Consider the following 21,507-nt stretch of genomic DNA (forward strand, 5'->3'; position numbering starts at 1 on the left):
ACACACACACACACACACACACACACACACACACACAGGAGTTGCACTTTAATTATTGTCACGTTATACCTGGCTGCTACCTCAATAACACCATCTCATAGTATGTTATGTTTACATTTGGCATTTTTAGAAACTGTCATCTTTTTCCACTACTGTGTACTGGTCGGCGGCGCATTGTCTCTCACGGTGACTATTGTCCTGTTCATTTTTAGTAATTGTATTGTACTGTCCCGTACTTTTTGCACACGCACTTTATATAGGTATGTTATTTAGTCTGTCTAGTCTCATGTGGTTCTGTGTTTGCACTATGTTGTTTTATGTAGCACCATGGTCCTGGAGGGAATCTTGATTCACTGTGTACTGAACTAACTGTATATGGTTGAACGACAATAAAAACCACTTCATTCGCTACAAACAATCAAGAATCCGCAAAAAGACCAAATGATACACTTTATCACAAGTCGTTCACTAATAAACTACACTGCAGTAAAACTTCCCAGACTTCTTCACGTTTCCATACTTTTAACGATTGATGACATCAACAATCGCTATTTAAAGAGCACGAACATAATATCATTCTACATTTAAATCATACACACTAAATCTTTTTTTAACATTTATAGGAAGCCCCACAATTAAGCGGGACATCAAAAAATTATTTAATACTCATTGTGTTCCTCCCCACGGAAATCTTTAGTAAAAGGCGAAAGATTTATGCGATATGAAGAGAAACATGAGTGTACTGACGAAACACAAATACGAGCAGATACTCGAGTGAGTGAAACACATTTCATAAGAACGGTTTCTTAAATGATGGCAGTCATAATGAGCATATACAACATAACTGACATTAGTGAGTTTATTATTAGAATGATACCACCAAATTGCAAACCCAATGACTAATAAATAATGGGGAAAAAAATTATTTGAAAAGTGAAACGAACAACATTGCATTGTGGGTACAGGCTCAACGTCCGGTTTGATCACCCGACTCCAACACACTCCAGAGCCCTTATATAGATTTGAGCATACAAGATTAACATAGCGATGCAAAATGCGGCGGTAACACATATATTCTATGGGTACACAGGCGAGGAGACCAGATATTTTTAATTGTAGTCTATGGCTTGAGCTTGCTGAATATACTGTCCAACATGTTCCACACCAAACAATCCTTTTGACGTTAACTGTGTAGAGTTTACTACGCTAGAATGAATGTTTTATAAAAAAGATTCTCGGACAATTCTGCGACAGCATGATGTCAATTTACGGCTCTCCCCATTTATTTGAATGGATATCCGCAAACGGTGACTTACTGTCGTAACACGCTAGTTGACCGTTACTATCTGCTATGGTAAACGGAGTTTGACATACAAATAAACGTTCTTCACAACAATTTAGACACACAATATCAAGTATTACCAAGCGAAATAAACCACCTTAAATTCATAAAATGTCCATTATAGTTTCTATATAAACTTGAATTATTCAAAAGAGCGCAACGACAAAAAGCACCGAGATTCTACTGTTATCTGTTCCCAAACACATAATGATGCCCCACAACACAAAATGAGGTAAAGCATCGTCAAGGTAGAAATCAAGCCTTTGTAAAAACAAACAAAAAAGTTGAGAGGAACAGCTTTAAGACCAACTGAATAGCATTTAGGATATTAGTATACGTGATATTTTATAAAATGAACTATATTTAAACAACAAAACAATGCGTATATTCTTATGTGAAGTAATGTAAAAGCATTTTTCTAACAGTCGAGCGCGGGAACCAGCAGCCACATTCCCATCACTATCGTTCAGTTACTGAAGCGATCCCCAAGTGGTGATGGACAGTATTGTACTACAGCCAATCACGATTCAAGCCAACAATCGAAGCCATAACAAGTAATAATTATTTTAACAACGATTAATGAAGTTAGCAACATTTCTTACAAACTCTTCACATCACCTATTTTGACCAAGCGACCTTGATTCCGCCAAATACCTGATGTTCCATCGCCGTTCCCCCACACACAATCACTGAAGTTTACGACACTATCAATTTTGTGAAATCACCATTAAAATTCTCAATCCGTGTTAACCAAGATTCCACCTTCGCCATCTTCTTAAAGTTCACCAGATGTCACGCGTTTCACAAGTCTATCTTTTCAATGAGGAAAAGGGTTCACAAATCTCACCTTCAACACATTAAAAAAAATGGCAGAAGAGCTTCACCTACAGGTCCTTATTTTTGTGTTCTAATGAGGCCACAATTAGCGTCCACACCGTTTGCTCCGTGATATGCATGTTTTCCAATACAATTGTAATATTTGTGTAAATAAATAAACACATGAAAGCAGTCAGGGATTAAAAAAAAGGAAAAAGTAAATAGAAATTAATAATAACAGGCATTTGACCTGGTCCTCTACAAGCCCATCAGCCCCTGCTGCACACAGTTTTATAAAACATTCACAGGCACAAGAGTCAGTAGCCTACCTTTTTATCACACTTCAACTTTTATCACATCATATCAATTTTCATTTTTAAACTACACTTCTGCTAAAATATGCTTATTAATCGCAAAATTGTAAAGTAGTACTAAGTGAAATCTGAATTTGCGGTGGATTTTTCCAAAGTGTGGAATGGTTTTAATAAACACTTTTAGAGGAAGTTTTCTGACCATATGAATTCTTACCAGAAAAAAGCACTTGTTCTTGCACACCAATTGAACCCAAACATTCTCATACAGTACTTCTATATTTTCTCCATGCTTTCCATAAAGTTCCTGTAAGAGAAAATTTCATGATGACTGTGACTGCTTTAAAAAAAAAAAGAAAATCAAGAACAATTGCTTCAAACGCAGCAAGACAAATTTGGAAATGGTCAACATTTTGTTCTGCAACTTGTACCATTTTTTATTTACTTCTTAGTGACATCATGCATGCAAAATTAACGTTCAGGCATTCTGTGAGTAATAAATGCTTAAAAAGTGGCACAATTCATACACACAATAAAATTGGTAGAAATGTTGTTGCAAAAGGACAAGTATTGTTAGTTTTTCTCAATAGCTTTGGCACAATCGTCGAATAACTATTAAACTTCATCAAACTATATGACTAACTATATGAACATTAGGTCATTTGTTCACAACTATAGTCATTTATAATTGCTTTGGCATAAAATGCATTGAGTAAGCCTTGTAGATCAAAATAGATTGCATTAATTTGCTATTGAATGATATTATTCTCAAATGCAATTATACATGTTTATTGTGTGAATCCCTACATGCTTAATAGAACAACCAACAATCACAATAACCTGTCGCATATATTAGATACATAATGTGGTATTGTTGTAATAGTTGATGACGCAGGATTGTTGATGTGAACAGCTCCTGACCCGTATCTGCATGATTTTATGCATTACACTACTGCCACACAATTGGCTGATTAGATAATCAAATGGATGACTGTTGGTGCCAGACGGGCTGATTTGAGTATTTCTGTAACTGCTGATCTCCTGGGATTTTCACACACAACAGTTTCTAGAATTTACTCGGAATGGTGCCAACAACAAAAAACATCCAGTGAGTGGCAGTTCTGTGGATGCAAAGGCCTTGTTGATGAGAGAGGTAAAAAAAAAAACAATTCTCCCCTCTGGGAATCGAACAACGTGTGACAGCCGAAGATAGAAATAACTTCCTTTTGTGAGGGAACCAAGGACTTTTATTTTAGAAATGTTAGAACCTCAAACTGTGAAAAATGCATGTTAAAAGAGTGTAATGTTGGCTAACATAATAATAATAATAATAAAAGCATTGTGGTTTATCAGTTATTTTGCGTAATATTGTCTGGAAATTTTTGCAGAACTTTTGTGTATGTTTGTAAATTTTGTCTTGGATTTAAGATGCTGCTATAACTTCAAATAGATATTTTATTTTGCACATTGGAGATGAGCATGAGGATTTAAAAAAATGATGTTTTATCAATAGATTTAAGAAATTTATGATAAAAATTAAAAAAAGTAATTAATTGTAGGTTAAGCCTAAAGCCGTTCGAGAGGTCAACTTGTTTCGATAAAAACGTAAGCACATATAAATTAGCAATATGGGAAAAGATTATGTGGGAGTGAGGGGAGTTGGAAAACAGAAAGTGGGGGGAAATATCAATGCTCCATTCTCCTCATAATTTGTTTATCTTGTGATGTCATGTAATGTTTTAATTTATCCTACCCTTTGTTAAGATTTGTATTTGTTTAATGCTGGAAAATAAATTTTCCAGAATGTCACATTATCATCGTTGGATATTATTTTCTTGAGGTAAATCTTCTTGAAAAAGATAACATTTGATTTTGACCCCTTAATCTTTAAAAGGATGATCACATAGCATATCACATAAATGTGCAGCCCTAGTGGTCAGTTTTTAATTTGTTTTTTCTTTCTAAAAACAGGCTAATATATATTATGGTCTGGGAGAGACATAAGAAATGATACTTGTTAAATGAGGTGATAATCTTATTCTGTCTATATTATCAGACTGTCTTTCTCACATTTTCTTAAAACCAACATTTTTCATATAAGGCTTATTCTTGCTATATGTTCCTACCAACTTTCTGACTAAACCGACACCCTTGCCACAAATGCTGTCAACTGAGCTTAACTTATAGTGAACCCTGAATATTTCTTTAACCCTTAAGCACATACTTCAGCTCTTAGTGACCTACTTCATCCACTTTTTGGAGTTGTGCCCCCACAAAATGGTTAGGTACCAAAAATGTATAGAATAATTAGAGACCACAGACATGTAAGAGTGTTGTTGTTCTTTTTTTTTTTTTTTGCACTTTCATAAATTATATTTGTATAATTATTTCATATCTAGGGGAAGTGACAGAATTAAGCCCATTCAAATCTAAGTTTTACATGTTTTCTTTTAGAAATGTTAGTGCAAGTGAAAGGTGCAACATTTTTGAAGATCAAAAAAGCACATATAGCCATCATAAAAGTTATCCATATGATAACAGAGCCAGAGGATTAAATAAAGGGATAGTTACCCAAAAATGAAAATTCTCTTATTATATACTCGCCCGCATGATATCTCAGGTGTGTATGACTTTCTTTCTTCACCAGAACACATTTGAAAAAAATTAATAAATAAATAGAAAATTATCTTAGCTCAGTAGGTCCTTAATTGGCAAGTGAATGGAGATTTCTCTTTTGAAGCTCCAAAACTCACAGACAGTAAGCATAAATGTCATAGATATGACTCCAGTGGTTAAATGTCTTCTAAAGCGATATATACGATCACTTTTATTGCGAAAAATATCAATGTTTATGTACTATGTAATATTTATGTGTTTGAAAGCCAGTTGCCTCTATTGAAATTTTGGTGTTAAAGTAATGAATCCTGTTCTAAATTTGTCCTTATTTGTTGTCTCTTTGATTTATGAAAAAAGTAACATAATTTTTACTTTATTATTTTCTAATTGTCTTGAAAATATTTGGAAAATATTACGGTCTTTGGACATTTTGTAGCTCTTTTTGTGATAGATTAAGCCTTCATTCTGGGTCTCTAAATACCTGGATATGTAAGAGTGTTTGGTGAAACTCCCATGCATTTAAGAGTTAATCTGCACATAAAGGATAAATGTTATGCATGTACAAGTTCAGCTAAAATAAATCAATTCTTCATAAATGTCTTTGCAAAGTGTGCTGTCAATTTCAGCTTGGTGTTTGTGATAGATTCTATAACAATAAGTCTTTGTGTCCAATTTCACCTGTAAAACTTATTTCACAGTATCCAGGCTGTCAGTCTAACAGGAACAGTCGTCTGTAGGAGTGTTTGATTTTGAGATTGGATTTTGACCCTTAACACAGTTGTAGTGCAGTATAAGTGATTTTTGTCCTTCAGTACTCTGCACACATACTGCAGTATCAAGATAACAGCACAGAAGCACCGAACAGGTACGACAGCAATATAAAATCACAGCTATATAAATATCACTTTAAATGGTGTGTTTCTTAACAATGTTTCATTGCAGTGTTTGTGTGTTGAATTGAACAAAGGAAATTAACCAACAGCGCAATTGTTGACCTGCTTCGTTTTTTCCACACAGCAAATTAACCCATTCCTACATGTCTGCTTATTTTACAGAGCTACAAGACTGACCATTTTTATACCTTGTGTCTTGTCTTGACGAATATTAAAATAACTTTAACCACTTGTGACTAGGAGTTAGTTGAGAAGCACTCTAATTTCATGGACCTAATCATTGTTATAGTCAACATTGAGTTTACCAATTTATAACAGACCGATTAATGGGCACATGTCACATACTAGCTCTTGATTTATAAATATTTCATATTTAAATCATTTAACATGAAATCAAAATTGACCCAGTTTACTTTATTAACCCTTAAATGCCTACCATCGTGTCTTTAGTGACAGGGAACTTCATTCCACCCCCTGTACCTCATCCATTTTTTGGAGTTGCGCCCACACCTCTTTAGTATTCCTCACCTTTTGTCTTATAAATGGTGACACAAAAAAATAAATAAAATTTGTATTATTGCTTAAGTACCAAAAGTGTATAGGGTCATTAGATATCCTAGGTATGTATGAGTCACTTTTATGCACTTCCATAAATCATATTTTTATAATTATTTTCATATATTTTACTATACTAAAAGTTTACTATTACAGTGTAAAGGAGTTCAATGAAAAGGAGGCGAGAACCGGCCTGGCGATATAAACAATATTTTAATGATTAACTTAAAAGACAAACACACACACATGATGGACATGTCTAAAAACGATCTCTCTCTCATCGCACCACCGTCCGCAATCGGCCTTTATTCACTTAATTAGCCTGATAAGGGACCGGGTGTGTATAATCACGACCCAAACCCACCCTCCGCCCTGTCACATTCCTCCCTCGTTCTCTCAGGCAAGGGAGTCCCCGTGCCCTAAGCCCCGTCTGCAATCAGGTCATCCCCGTCTACCTGGATGAGGTAGGGGACAAGGGGAGGGAAACGGAAATATAAAAAAATGGGGGAGGGGATCGGATCGTAGGCAGTCCTTAGCCCCTGGCGGACGGAACGCCCTGCCGCGTTCTCGGGAACACAAGGGGTCTCCCCCGCCCCTGGCAGCGGTTCTCCCACTCCAAGCAGTCGGCAGCGAGCCCCTCCCCGCCCTGTCACATACAGGATATATATTTCTTTATCACTACTAGACAAATGAGTGCTATATTCATACAAATGACTACTACATCATGTCAATTTTCTGTACAACAAAGGTGAACTATCAGTTTCTCATGCATGTACACAATACACATACATATTATACATGTTTCTTACTATAAGTGGCACTGATGTTTCAGTGAAAAGGGATGTACTATTGTAATTATGTAAGTTGTTTTTCTATTTAGACTCAAAAAGCTTATGTGCATCTTTAGTGTTATGTGCACTTCCCAATGGATAAAATCAAGCTTCAACAATTTTGCTCTGTTTCACTCAAGAATATGTCAGAATATGCAAGTATAATAGTTTTGCTTGATCTATTGTGGTATTTCTCCCTGATCTCTCTGGTGTAGTGGTTAAAGCACAGGGCTTTCAGAAGGTCACAGGTTCTAACCCCATGGCCACCACCATTGTGTCCTTGAGCAAGGCACTTAACTCCAGGTTGTTCTGGGGGGGATTGTCCCTGTAATAATTGCATGTGTCATCAATTGCACTGTAAGTCCAACTGTAAGTTGCTTTGGATAAAAGCGTCTGCCAAATGCATAAATGTAAATTTCTATTCCCTCAGTCTTGAAGATGGTGGTTTTGTCTAAAGAGTATGGGTATGTGGTGCTAACCGGAGCAGCATCATTCCTCCTGATGGCTCATCTGTCTCACGCTGTTGTGAAGGCCCGGGGTAAATACAACGTTCAGGTAACAGTCACATTATTTTTGTCTCATTAGCTCAACATTTTGCATGTGAGTGGCATCTGGTTATCATCTTGAAAATAAAAATGGTTGTTTTCCATTTTCCATTTGATTTTGTGTATAGCATGTTTCATGTTTTTGACAGTACAATCAAAAATATTTGTCAAATAATGTTAAAAGTCACAGCTCTTTTTTTGACTGTGCACATACTACATACTGCAGAAGTATGTTATTTGATGTAAAAATTTTCCCTAAACTTAGAAAAGAGTATTTACTTTATTTTTCTAAATACTCTAGTATCCTAAAATGTACAGTGACAATCCAGAGACTGGTCAAATATTCAACTGTATTCAGAGAGCACACCAGAACACGTATGTATAAGCAATATGCAGAAAATGTGTCTTAAAAACTAAATACTAATTTTATCAAGAAATGTATCGATTTAAACAAAATCTTTTTTTAAGAAAGCAATTTTTAATTTCTTTTGTACTGATTCAATATTAGTTATCTTTATCCAGTATATCTGTTGTACTCTTACAGTGTTGAAGTCCTGACTCCATTCCTGTTTACTTTATCAATGGGTGGAATTCAGCATCCAGTGAGTGCATCATCTGAAGCTGGACTATATAAATACACACATGGGCTAAAGATCACTTTAAGAACTAACTCTTGTATTTATGCTGTCAGCGTCTGGCCAGTGTTTTGGGGATGATCTGGATTCTCAGTAGGGTGTTGTATGCTCGCGGATACTCAACTGGAAGTGAGTCCCATCGCTTGAAAGAGTCTCACAGCCTTAACTGAATGAAATTGTCTGTATGAATGCAGCTTAGTGCTGGTGATGTTTTGTGTATCCTTCTGTTTCGGCATAAAAAATGATAACATTGTGTTGATGCTTCATTAGAGATTCTGCTGATTTAATTTGTGTCTGTGTGTTGTGTTCTGTACTGTAGACCCTAAGAAACGTTATCGTGGGGCGTTCGGTGGCCTTGCTTTGCTGGGTCTGTTCCTTTGTGCTGTGAACACTGGGAGAACACTGCTCGGATGGGGGCCCGAGTCAAGATGGCCCAAATGGCCTATTTGTTTTAAATAGTAAATTTTTGGTTGCAAAATTAAATTTTTAAGCATTGATTGACTTCAGTATATGAAATAAAATGTTCAGCAAATGTATAAGACTTTTCTCTGTTGTGAAACATTAAAAAAGCAAAATAAATCAAGGCAAAGGTGATACTATTTAGACCTTCCTGCAGAGCATGCTGAGTTTAGTTCAAACCCTGTTCCAACTCACTTGACTGTTCTTTTCTACTACATTTACATTTATGCATTTGGTATAAAAGACGCTTTTATCCAAAGCAACTTACAGAGCCCTTATTACAGGGACAATCCCCCCGGAGCAACCTGGAGTTAAGTGCCTTGCTCAAGAACCCAATGGTGGTGGCTATGGGGATCGAACCGACAACCTTCTGCTTAACAGTTTAGTGCTTTAGCCCACTACGCCACCACCACTCCAACATTAATCTCAAAGGCCTAGTTGGTTCAGGTGTGTTCTACTAGAGTTGGAACCTGACAGCATAAATGAGTAACCCTGCCTTATTCTGTGGGCTTTTTTTACAAAAGATTTTCTACCTAAATGGTATACAGAAACGAATATCCCATGATTTAAATAATAAAGTGGGTCGATTTAAAAAAAAAAGAACACCCTTTCAAATGTGAAAAACTGACCAATTATAAGACTCAGATCAAGGCGCTATTGAAAGAAGAGCCTGTTTCACACATGCAACAAGGTAAATTACAGGAAAATTGTTGGGATGCCTTTACTGGTAAAAGTACCACATGTGCCGTTCACACATGCCATCTATGCTTTATGCTACAACTTCTCATTAAGGGAAGTTGCAAGAGAAAAATGTACCAGTATTTTCTAAAAGGATGTGTTCTCACATTTTCTGGATTAACATTACATTTGCATTGATATGTAGGCTACCACAAGCGGGGTCTCGTGTTTGCATACCAAATACACGGAACAAAGCAAAAGGAAACTTTTTTACTTGTATAATGTGTATGCTTATTTATTGTACACAAATTCATATTTACAAGCTCTCAACTTTTGCAACACTTTTACCTTCTAACAGATGTCCAACAGGCGTCTTTAGGCATGCTTTAAAACAGAGAATGTTGTGAAAACAGTCCGTGAAAAAGTTTAAGCAAAGTCTTTTGCAAGTGATCTCGTGAAATGCAGTGTAAACAGACCTTGTTCACGGTAGCACTATCTTTGAACATGAATCTGATTTTCCAAAACTCATGTTGTCTGGAGTTTTTTTTGTCCTCTGAATGTTCTCAGAAAGATATCTTTTTCAAAGTTTTTATGTTTTTAATTCTGAGGTACTTTCCCCGACCCACAAATGATTTAATACAGTCTCAGGTCAAATTCACTGTACTTTTTCTACCTCAGGATAAAATAACATATTCCAAAGCCGTCAAAACGTCAGTTAGTTTTTTCAAAATATCAGATATAGAACATATGTTCACTTCATACCACCTAAACAGCTGTTAAAAATGTCCGCTCAGTTCCTCGATCTATTCCCGCCTCTTTCACCTGAGAGCAATCAGTGAGGCAGCGCTGAAGATAACTTACTGCGCATGCGCACAGTGTTGATTGTGATTGGATGATAACCCTATTGAAGACAGGTGTTCGGGATGTCTCATACTATTTAAAAGGGATAGACTGTTGTTGAGGTGCAAGTTAGGGTTGTTTGGGATCTGATTAAAGTGGGCACAGGTGTGAAGAGCTCCAGCTCGTTGTGAAAATGGCACCTGTTTGGAAGGCTGTAGTGATATTTGTGTTTTTGCACTTTGTAGGTTAGTAGGTAACTTTTTTTTTTATTTTATATTATTATTTAGTAGATTTTGGTAACTGACTACAAGTGCAGAGAACTATGTCATGCCCAACTCTTGTAACTAGGGCTATATCAGTTAGTGGAAATCTGAGTTAGTCCAAATAGCACAATAAAATGTACTGCAATATATTGGTGCACAATTTGTAAGGGTTTTGCCTCCTATGATTCTAATAACTTGGTGTTGTGCTGTCACATGAAACCACATTTGTCTGTTCACCCAGAGTGTCATAAACTTAAAAAACAAAAGTGTGAAGAACCAGTAGATTATCCGGAAAGGCAGCTGGACAACCGCTATCGTTTCAAATCCGAGTTTGATAATGGACAGGATGTGGAGTATAATTGTGCTCCAGGTTACAAGCATGGGGGCGGCAGTCGAAAATCGTGCTGCACGGAAGGACGCTGGACTCCCTTGAAGATGAAATGTCATAGTAAGACATTGGTTTGTTATAACCACCTATCAATCTACAGTTCTCTAATTTCTTAACTCCTTCCAGAGGTTATGTGCAAGCCATTGGGTGCCATTCAACACGGACGATGCGTGCCAGAGGGACAGTCATATGGTGATAAAGCTGTTGTGGAGTGTGATGAAGGGTATGGAGAACCTGACTTGTATTCTGTCTCTGAGTCACATCTTTATGAAGGCAGCTGATGCTGTACTGTCATTTGACATGAGCTGGAAATTAGTTTTGATTCATTTTAATGAAATGGCTATGAACAGTTACATTTTACATGAAGAAATTAGTCTAGCTTTTTTTTTTCCAATGAAAGTTTAGATCCGCGCCTTTTATAGATTGGCTGTATTTTAATGTAAATGTTCATTAAACTTGTTTGTTCTCGGTTGCTCTAAGTGGATAATTTGCCAAAAGTGGCATGTGTTAGATGCTTAGTAATCTGATCTTCTCCAGATATGTTTTGAGAGGGAACCGTGTCCGTGTGTGTGAGGAGAATGGCTGGAGTGGGTCGAGTCAAAGATGTGACGGTGAGTTCTTCCTATCATGGAAGCTAAAATCAGCACTGCAAAAAAAATTATATTTATTTTCCCCTCAAAAGCAATGTATAGCATGAAGTAAATTTATTTTTCAATGTCCATTCATTTCAAGGTCTTTTGAACTAGCAGTTCTCCCTTTGCTCCAATTATGGGAGGACCACATCTGTTCTGTTTATAACTGAAACATTAAAGATGGTCCCATGTGGATAAGAATTTTATTTTAAATGAGTGGTCCCCTGCTTACTGGCATTGCATGGAGTTATCACAACAGCTATTAGGTGATTTCAGTTTGCTGTTTTTCAATGTATAAAAAGGCCATTGTAAAGTTCAATCAAGCTTTCAAAATACGTGCACATGCTTTGAGCTCTCTCTCATTCCTCAGCTGTGAAGTGTCCAGCCATCGCCATCACAAATGGCCAGGTAACCTCCCAAGCGGTTCAGTTCAACACTGTTGTTCAGATTACCTGCTCCCCTGGATTCAGATTGAATGGAGCACAGCAAATCCGCTGTGGAGCAGATGGTTCCTGGACCCCAAATGTTCCCACCTGTGAGCCAAGTACAGGATTTTCAGGAGTTCCAGAGATGTCGAGTAAGTCTCATGTTCTTTGGTGCTCCTGTTAATGGGTTAGTAGGAGGTTTAACTATTTAAACCTTCAAATTTGCCCCCAGTCACTTCCATTGGAAGTACAGCATGACCCAGGTTTTTTTTTTTTAATCTGTAAAGGAGGGGGTAAGTCAAAATTGCAGTTATCAATATTCCACAAATGTTGTTGCTTTAACTTTCATTGAACCCTGAATATTCCTTAACATGTGTGGTTTTTTTTTCTAAATTCTCTGCTGCTTTGAAATATTCATTAACTAAATTGGTGTAAGGCAAAGGCTGCAGTGGCAAGGAAAGTCTCTCCAGATTAAATTATTTCTTGCTGAGGAAAGTACTTTGGAAGAGCTAAAACTCGATCTAACTGTAAAGATTGAGTTTAGACACCTGTTGCTCATCTCTTGCATTCAGTGACCTGCCCAGCCATTGTCATCGCCAATGGTCCGATAAGTCCAAGCGGATTGTTATCACACTGTTTAGATCAGCTTGAATCCAGGAGAGTAGGTGAATGGTGCACCGCAAATGGCATCCAGGAACCATCTGTTCCCCAGCGGATATGTTCCCACCTGTGAGCCATCATCTGGTGTGCTAGTCACTGAGATGTAAGGCCTAACGCTGTACACCAGGATGCCAGTATTAACTGATTGCAGTATTCAAACTGCCAGCATTTGACTGTTGCGCAGGTGCATATAAAAATTTGGATTCTGAGCTTTTTTTGGAGACCAGTAAAAAAAGAACTGGTCTAACAAGGAACCCTTTGAGAAACCAACTCCATTTGTCTGCGTTCAAATAATGTTTATCCACATGCTGCTTTCATTTTCCTCCGGAAACTGTCTGCCCATCGTTGTCGCCAATGGTCAGGTATTCTCGCCAGCAATTGCATTTAATGCCGTTGTTCAGATCACCTGCTCTCCTGGATTTTAAGCTGAAAGGAGAATTGCAACTCTGCTGTGGAGCAGATGGTTCCTGGACACCAAGTGTTCCCACCTGTGAGCCTGGTAGGTGATCCTCAGGCGTGTTAGGGATTTGTTGTGCAAGACCTTCACATTGCACATGCAACTTGCAAATTGGCATTTACATGCTGTCTGTTCGAATCTGTAATTTGGTTAATATCAGCATGACCGTGCGTAGCAGAAGCATAGTTGTGGTTATTTTAAATTGGCATAATTAACAACTTTTGGGGGGGGGGGGGTGAACTGGTTAAAGAAATTATACTTTCTGTGGCAGGCACAAACTGCACTAGTAAAACTAAATTCTGTTTTATTCATTATCATTTCTTCAACACCGATATTCTGTAGATTTTAGAATTTCTATGAGGAACCCACTCAATCTGCTTGTATTCAAAATTCTGTTTCCTCAGGAAAATGTCCGCCCATCATTGTTGCCAATGGACAGGTAGCCTCACAAGCGGTTGCATTTAATGCACTCGTTCAGATCACCTGCTCTCCTGGATTCAGGCTAAATGGTGCAAAGCGAATCCACTGTGGGGCAGATGGTTCCTGGATACCAAGTGTTCCCACCTGTGAGCCAGGTAGGTGATCTTGAGATTGAGGTGCAAAACCTGTTTGATGCTGTACACAACATAAGTGACCGTTATTTGCCTCCATGAGAAGTCAGACTCTGCCTAGCTAAAGCATATATGTGTGTAGACTTGGCCACTGAGGCTTTTTTTTAATTTTTAATTTTATTTTTTTATATATATCCCTCTGCATTTAAAAAGAACGGTATGATCCGTTTGACTGCCATCTGTCAATTGCACAAGTAAATGGCATGCAGTAGAAGGCACAAACCGCACCAGTGAATAAATTCGGTTCTGTTTTATATGGTGCTTTTTACAAATTGTTCCAAGCTGCTTGTCAGAAATTGGGGGGGGGGGGAAAGTGAGCAAGCTAGTGGCAAGGAAAACCACATGACGTGGTGTATATTAGGAAGGAAACCTTGGGTGCAAAAACCTCATTTGGATTAATTCTGATTACCCACATGTTGCTCAACTCTGTCCCTCTTGTTCCTCCAGTGAAGTGTCCAGTCATTGACGTTGCCAATGGTCAGGTAACCTCTCCAGCCATTTCATTTAATGCCCTTGTTCAGATCACCTGCTCTCCTGGATTCAAGTTAAATGGAGCACAGCCAATCCACTGTGGTGCAGATGGTTCCTGGACACCAAGTGTTCCCACCTGTGAACCAGGTAGGTGATCTACAGGTGTGTTAGGGATTTGTGGTGCAAGACCTCCTTCACATTGCACAAGCAACTTGAAAAGTGGCATTTACGTGCCGATATTAACAATTACAGATTGAACTGCCGGCATGACTGTACGTAGCAGAAGCATAGTTGAGGTTCTTTTAAGTTGACATAAATAACTTTATCCTTTTGGAGGGGGTGAACTGGTTAAAGAAGTTGTACTTTCTGTGGCAGGCACATACTGCACTAGTAAAACTAAATTCTGTTTTATTCATAATAATTTCTTCAACACTGGTATTCTGTAGATTGAAATTCTAATAGATGAAGAACCCACTCAATCTGATTTTATTCAAAATCCTGTTTCCTCAGGAAAGTGTCCACCCATCATTGTTGCCAATGGACAGGTAGCCTCACCAGCGGTTGCATTTAATGCCCTTGTTCAGATCACCTGCTCTCCTGGATTCAAGCTAAATGGTGCAAAGCGAATCCGCTGTGGGGCAGATGGTTCCTGGATACCAAGTGTTCCCACCTGTGAGCCAGGTAGGTGATCTTGAGTGAGTTGCAAAACCTGTTTGTTGTACACAAGCAACATAAGTGACCATTATTTGCCTCCATGAGAAGCCAGACTCTGCCTAGCTAAAGCATATGTGTGTAGACTTGGCCACTGAGGCTTTTTATTTTTTTGATTTTTATATATAAATAATATCCCTCTGCATTTAACAAGAATAGTATGATCCGTTTGACTGTCAATTGCACAAGTAAATGGCATGCAGTAGAAGGCACAAACCGCACCAGTGAATCAATTCGGTTCTGTTTTATATGGTGCTTTTTACAAATTGTTCCAAGCAGCTTGACCGAAATTGGGGGGGAAGTGAGCAAGCTAAAGGCAAGGAAAACCACCTGACCTGGTGTATATTAGGAAGAAACCTTGGAAGCAAAAACCTCATTTGGATTCATTCAGATTATGTTGCTCAACTCTGTCCCTCTTGTTCCTCCAGTAAAATGTCCAGTCATTGATGTTGCCAATGGTCAGGTAACCTCTCCAGCGGTTTCATTTAATGCCCTTGTTCAGATCACCTGCTCTCCTGGATTCAAGTTAAATGGAGCACAGCCAATACGCTGTGGAGCCGATGGTTCCTGGATGCCAAATATTCCCACCTGTGAGCCAGGTAGGTGATACTCATGGATGACTTGATCCCCTCCAAGCTTTTAACCAGCTTGCTTTTGATAGTGACACTCATGGCTATGCTGGTCCAGTTAGATTATGGAAATTACATGCTATATAAACTGGTCTTTTTACAGGGTAGTTTAATTCTCATGTGAATGACATTTTTCTCCTGTTCCTCAGTGAAATGTCCACCTGTTTTCATCGCCAGTGGTCTGGTATCCTCACCAGCGGTGGAATTTAATACCATTGTTCAAATCACCTGCTCTCCTGGATTCAAGCTGAATGGAGAAGGGCAAATCTGCTGTGGAGCAGATGGTTCCTGGACACCAAGTGTTCCCACCTGTGAACCAGGTAGGTGATCTTCAGGTGTGTTAGGGATTTGTGGTTTCAGAACTCTGTAATTTGGTTAATATCAGCATGACTGTGCGTAGCAGAAGCATAATTGAGGTTATTTTAAATTGCCATAATTAACTTCTTTTGGGGGGGGGGGGGGTGAACTGGTTAAAGAAATTATACTTTCTGTGGCAGGCACAAACTGCACTAGTAAAATTTAATTGTTTTATTCATATAATTTCTTCAACACTGGTATTCTGTAGATTTTAGAATTTCTATGAGGAACCCACTCAATCTGCTTTTATTCAAAATTCTGTTTCCTCAGGAAAATGTCCGCCCATCATTGTTGCCAATGGACAGGTAGCCTCACAAGCGGTTGCATTTAATGCACTCGTTCAGATCACCTGCTCTCCTGGATTCAGGCTAAATGGTGCAAAGCGAATCCGCTGTGAGGCAGATGGTTCCTGGATACCAAGTGTTCCCACCTGTGAGCCAGGTAGGTGATCTTGAGATTGAGGTGCAAAACCTGTTTGATGCTGTACACAAGCAACATATGTGACCGTTATTTGCCTCCATGAGAAGCCAGACTCTACCTAGCTAAAGCATAGGCATGTGTAGACGTGGCCACTGAGGCTTTTTTTTTTTTACATATATCATTAAACCCTCTGCATTTAACAATGGTATGAACCGTTTGACTGCCATCTGTCAATTGCACAAGTGGCATGCAGTAGAAGGCACAGACCCTCCAGTGAATCAATTTGGTTCTGTTTTATATGGTGCTTTTAATAAATTGTTCCAAGCAGCTTGACAGAAATGGGGGGGGAAGTAAGATAGTGGCAAGGAAAACCACCTGACATGGTGTATGTTAGGAAGAAACCTTGGGTGCAAAAACCTCATTTGGATTCATTCAGATTATCCACATGTTGCACAACTCTGTCCCTCTTGTTCCTCCAGTGAAGTGTCCAGTCATTGACGTTGCCAATGGTCAGGTAACCCCTCCAGCGGTTTCATTTAATGCCCTTGTTCAGATCACCTGCTCTGCTGGATTCAAGTTAAATGGAGCACAGCCAATCCGCTGTGGAGCAGATGGTTCCTGGACACCAAGTGTTCCTACCTGTGAGCCAGGTAGGTGGTTTGCTAGACATGAGATCTAAGACCTGTTTGAAGCTGTGCACATTTTGGATGCAAGTTTGAACCGATTACAGTATTCAAATGCCAGATGTCAAATTTGGGTGCTCACCCTGTTTATTTGAAGCAACTGCGTGCACTCCCATCTCCTCCCAAAACTGTACTGACTAGTGGCAGGCAAACTTAATTTTCTGTTTAGTAAAACTTGATTCTCTTGTTTTCTACAACACATTGGTAGAATGTAGCTTTGCATTTAATGGAACGAGGGACAAACTGTGCGTGCGTAACATCCATGGCAAGGAATAGCACTCCAGATCTTCTATAAATGAGGAAGAACCAACTATCTGCCTATTCAATTTAAGGTTCATCCACCTGCTGCTCTTTTCTGTTTCCTCAGTAAAATGTCCGCCTGTCGTTGTTGCCAATGGTCAGGTAGCCTCACCAGAAGTTGCATTTAATGCACTTGTTCAGATCACCTGCTCTCCTGGATTCAAACTGAAAGGAGAACAGCAAGTCCGCTGTGGAGCAAATGGTTTGTGGATGCCAAGTATTCCCACCTGTGACCGAGGTAGTACTTTATACATAATTCCAGAGTAAAGCTGCCTTTTCACGGTCTGACATTCGCATACAACTCCTATTTCTCTCCCTAGTGGCAGTCGTGATTGTCATTTTTGTTCATTGACTCTACTCCAATAAAGTTTCAGGATTAAATTTCACTTCGTATTTATCATGATTTAACAGCAATAACCTTAATTCAGCAAATATGAATCGGATTTCATTTTAAAATTTCTGACCTTAATAATTGGCAAAAGTCTGAAGTAGCAGGCGTTTAGACTAACACTTGATATTTCTCACTTTGCGCAAAGTTGTATGCGGTCTAGTCGCACGAGTTCAAATGCGGCCGAGGCTGAAATCGGATATGAAAATGTCACAGCCGATGGCTGTCGGAACAGTGCGACTCCATTGGAAACTGATGACTTCCGGTCTGTTGGAGGCAGGGAAAAGGTAGCTTGAAGATTTTAAAGTGTTTCTCCCACTTCTGGCTGAAAAATAAAATAAAAATGTATTCTCCCCCAGTGTCCCAGAATCCTGCAATTACCTGTTTGGCACCTGTGGTGGAAAATGGAATGATTAGAGGTGGAGCAAAGCCATTGTACAAACTCAATGACATTGTGACCATTGTCTGCAAGCCTGCCTGTTATATGGTTGGTGTGTCTGATTCCAAATGTGGACCAGATGGCCAATGGCAGGGCTTGCCCCATTGTTTTGTCTAATCAATTCTTGTGTATGGCAAATTGACCCATTTCTGACACCTTTTTGGTGTGTAACACTTGCAATTTAATTATGAGTGTCTGTGGCTATGTACTTGATTCCATGTTATGTTACTAAATGAACCAACGTTTCACTGACTCTTGACTTGTGAGGTAAACTTGCAGATGGATGCTCAGATTTATAATGTAAATGGGTTGGTTACTTGCACAGATGCCAGTCCTCCATTCTTTATTTTAATGAAGTCAAGAGCACATTAGTTAAAACTGCAAAATTGAGCCAAGTAACATACTAAATGCTACTTGCATTGGCATTGCTATTAGTTCGTAATTGGTCTAATAGCAGAAATTAAATTCATATTGAACTTTCATGAAGCAATGTCAATTTTTTGAAGTTTAAAAATAATCTTCACATTTAAGAAATGCAAAATTTTTTTTTTTTTTTCTCTCAAGTTCTATCAATGCAGGCTTGGAGTTTGTTGCTTATTGATTTGAAAAGACCATAATTTACATTTTAACTGTCGGAGTATGACATTTTGCATACCCCCTTTTTTTTTTTTTTCGTGATATAGCAGTAGAACACGTAACATGCAATTCCAAACTCAGCCTGTAAATCTTGACCGCAGTGTCTAGGCACGATCATGATTTCAAGCTCTTACACTTGCGATAGCGCCATCTAGCGTTCTACTCATGCGTCAATTTCTAGGAAGTGTAATCGAGCTTGAAATCATGATCGTGCCTAGAGATTGCAATATGAACAAGGGGAAACCAGTTATGTTTTTAATGTTCTCACCCAAAACTGACTGGACTGGTATAGACATCGATTCAACCACTGAAACTGTATGGATTTGGTTCATGATGCTTTTGATATTTGACCTTCAGAGTTTTACTCTTTGGGCAAAATCCACAAAGGTGTTGGTTGCAAATTTACTATTGAGAGTACTTGTAATCATTTAGATCCATTACTTCGACTAACTGACAAGTCATTTTGGTGCAAATCGCCTTCCGGCTGGTCTGCCTATAACGAATGAGAAGTACTTACAGGTCAAAAAAAGAAAATCGATTTCTCTACAAGCTGCAGCAGTGTTTAAGAGGTGGTTGTTGATTTGCTCAATGAAAGTCACTTTCACAAACCATTTCAGTTCCCCTGCTGCACAAGTTGATTGGCAGCATTGTGTACACAGGCGTAAGGGTGATTAGAAAAAACATGTTTCACTCTATTCTAACTTAATATTTTATCATTTGGAACAATGTGGATTACATGCAACTGCCAGTCTCTGTTTCTCAATATGAACTATACTGAGTGTATCTTCCATGTATATCTACACTTGCTCAACATGTTACGAATTAAACGTGATGGCATTTTAACATTCAGAGTCTATATATAAAACAAATTCAACACCTCACCCAACAAAATCTGCAATCTGAATCATTATTAGATACTTTAATACTTGGCAGTGACAGCACAATAGTTGTGAATGACTATTTACAATTGCACATAAATAAAAACTGTGGAGACACCACCACCGTTTTTGGTATTCAAAGGCGTTTTGATTACAAAGACTGCAACTCACAGCATTAATATAATATTTGGTAAATAAAAACAAGATCCGTAAAGTTATTGAAGGGTTAGTTCACCCAAAAGCACAGTAAAATATATATATATATGGGCTTCCAAGCTTTGAGGACACTACGTCATACGCCGGCGCTCGCCTCTCGAACATGCGGGTGGCCAAAAAAATAAATTGCAGATGGCAGTTACCGGAAGTCAGTGATTAGTTTATAAAGTTGTAAACATGGCTATTTCTTACAAAAATGCTTCGCTTCAGAGGGCCTTTATTAACCCTCTTGAGCTTAAGTGGATTACTTTTTTTGATGGATGGATGTGCTTTTTTTGGGCCTCAATCTAAGTCACCACTCACTCCCATTATAAAGCTTGGAAGATCCAGGCTTTTTTATTTTTATATAACTCCGATTGTGTTTGGCTGAAAGAGTCATATACACCTATGATGGCTTGAGGGTAAGTAAATTATGGGATAATTTTCATTTTGGGGTGAACTAACCCTTTGATCGCCATCTTTTGAGTGTAACATGCAGTTCAATTGCTGCCATTCAAAACAGCAGTGTTAATTTTTACTGCATTTATACTTTAAAAAAGGAAATGACCATTTCCAACAGTTATTGAAATTAAATGCATAGCAGGTGAGAGCTAACACAAAAGCTCAACAAAGCTTTCCTGGATTGTTTTTTGAAACAGCCCATGCCCACTAAGTTTTATCTGATAAATAAATACATGTAAAATCAACAAGGTAAAGAGTGTATTTTTAAATGTATAAAAAAATATATAAAAATGTTTAAGGCAAGAGTTCCACATAGTGTACACTAAAGTCAGTCCACACAGATTTATTGTCGTGATTGTTAACATGGGCTATTCAATATTGCCAATGCCTACGCAGTAGGCTACTTTTATTACCTAGATAGACTATCAAAATAAGCTTAAATAAAGAAAATGGATGGGAAGATTAAAGTAAACAATATAAAAACCTAAAATAAAATAGCAAATAGCCATACAATACTTTAAGTGTACCACAATGAGTCGCTGTGCTACCCCATTTAAAAATGAATTGAAACATAACGACACTTCCTAGAACCCCGTACAGAGGACCAAATTTAGGCCTGTTAAAATTTCGCCTGCTTTAAAATGAACATAATCTCAGTCAAATTGTCCGTTGTTATTCGAAAGCAGCTCCCCTTTACGCAGTTCATCTTAAAAACAAACTCAAATCACTCATTCCCAGCACTCTCTAAAACAGGCAGCCAACTGATTTGACACAAAAAAAACAAAAAAAACAACACACAGTCATGTTCGATAAAATACAATTCTTAGCCTGTAGCATTTTGAAATTATACATATTGAAAATGCGAAACAATATATTATTTGATAAATATGTTTTAACATGGAATGTGTGCTTTTAACGAAGGCAGTGGGTTGGACACTCGCCGACACGAGCGGTAGAGGGTGGACACGCGCATATTGAAACA

The 21,507-nt window shown here is 38.2% G+C and overlaps 1 protein-coding gene and 1 non-coding gene across 2 annotated transcripts; one reads left to right on the top strand and one right to left on the bottom strand.

The window, feature by feature from the left end:
• Positions 1–625: 625 nt before the first annotated feature.
• LOC127624476 (U5 spliceosomal RNA) lies at positions 626–741 on the bottom strand. The gene has a single exon (XR_007968179.1). It is a non-coding gene; the product is annotated as a U5 spliceosomal RNA (small nuclear RNA).
• Positions 742–5,862: 5,121 nt separating this feature from the next.
• LOC127623842 (microsomal glutathione S-transferase 3-like) lies at positions 5,863–9,143 on the top strand. Its single transcript, XM_052098396.1, has 6 exons — positions 5,863–5,950; positions 7,794–7,918; positions 8,210–8,283; positions 8,453–8,510; positions 8,600–8,672; positions 8,863–9,143. Exons 2-6 carry the CDS (start codon positions 7,802–7,804, stop codon positions 9,000–9,002), a joined length of 462 nt encoding a protein of 153 aa, XP_051954356.1. The 5' UTR covers positions 5,863–5,950; positions 7,794–7,801; the 3' UTR covers positions 9,003–9,143.
• The last annotated feature ends 12,364 nt before the right edge of the window (positions 9,144–21,507 follow it).

The sequence above is a fragment of the Xyrauchen texanus genome, chromosome 30, assembly GCF_025860055.1.
Source record: "Xyrauchen texanus isolate HMW12.3.18 chromosome 30, RBS_HiC_50CHRs, whole genome shotgun sequence".
Classification (NCBI taxonomy): Eukaryota; Metazoa; Chordata; class Actinopteri; order Cypriniformes; family Catostomidae; genus Xyrauchen; species Xyrauchen texanus.

What these genes read in the sequence shown, in the direction of transcription:
- LOC127623842 (XM_052098396.1), top strand. Translation starts at nt 7,802, where the DNA reads ATGGTGGTTTTGTCTAAAGAGTATGGGTATGTGGTGCTAACCGGAGCA. An exon ending in CAGAGAGCACACCAGAACAC is followed by an intron (nt 8,284 to 8,452) that starts GTATGTATAAGC and finishes GTACTCTTACAG; the next exon opens with TGTTGAAGTCCTGACTCCAT. An exon ending in TGGGTGGAATTCAGCATCCA is followed by an intron (nt 8,511 to 8,599) that starts GTGAGTGCATCA and finishes TTATGCTGTCAG; the next exon opens with CGTCTGGCCAGTGTTTTGGG.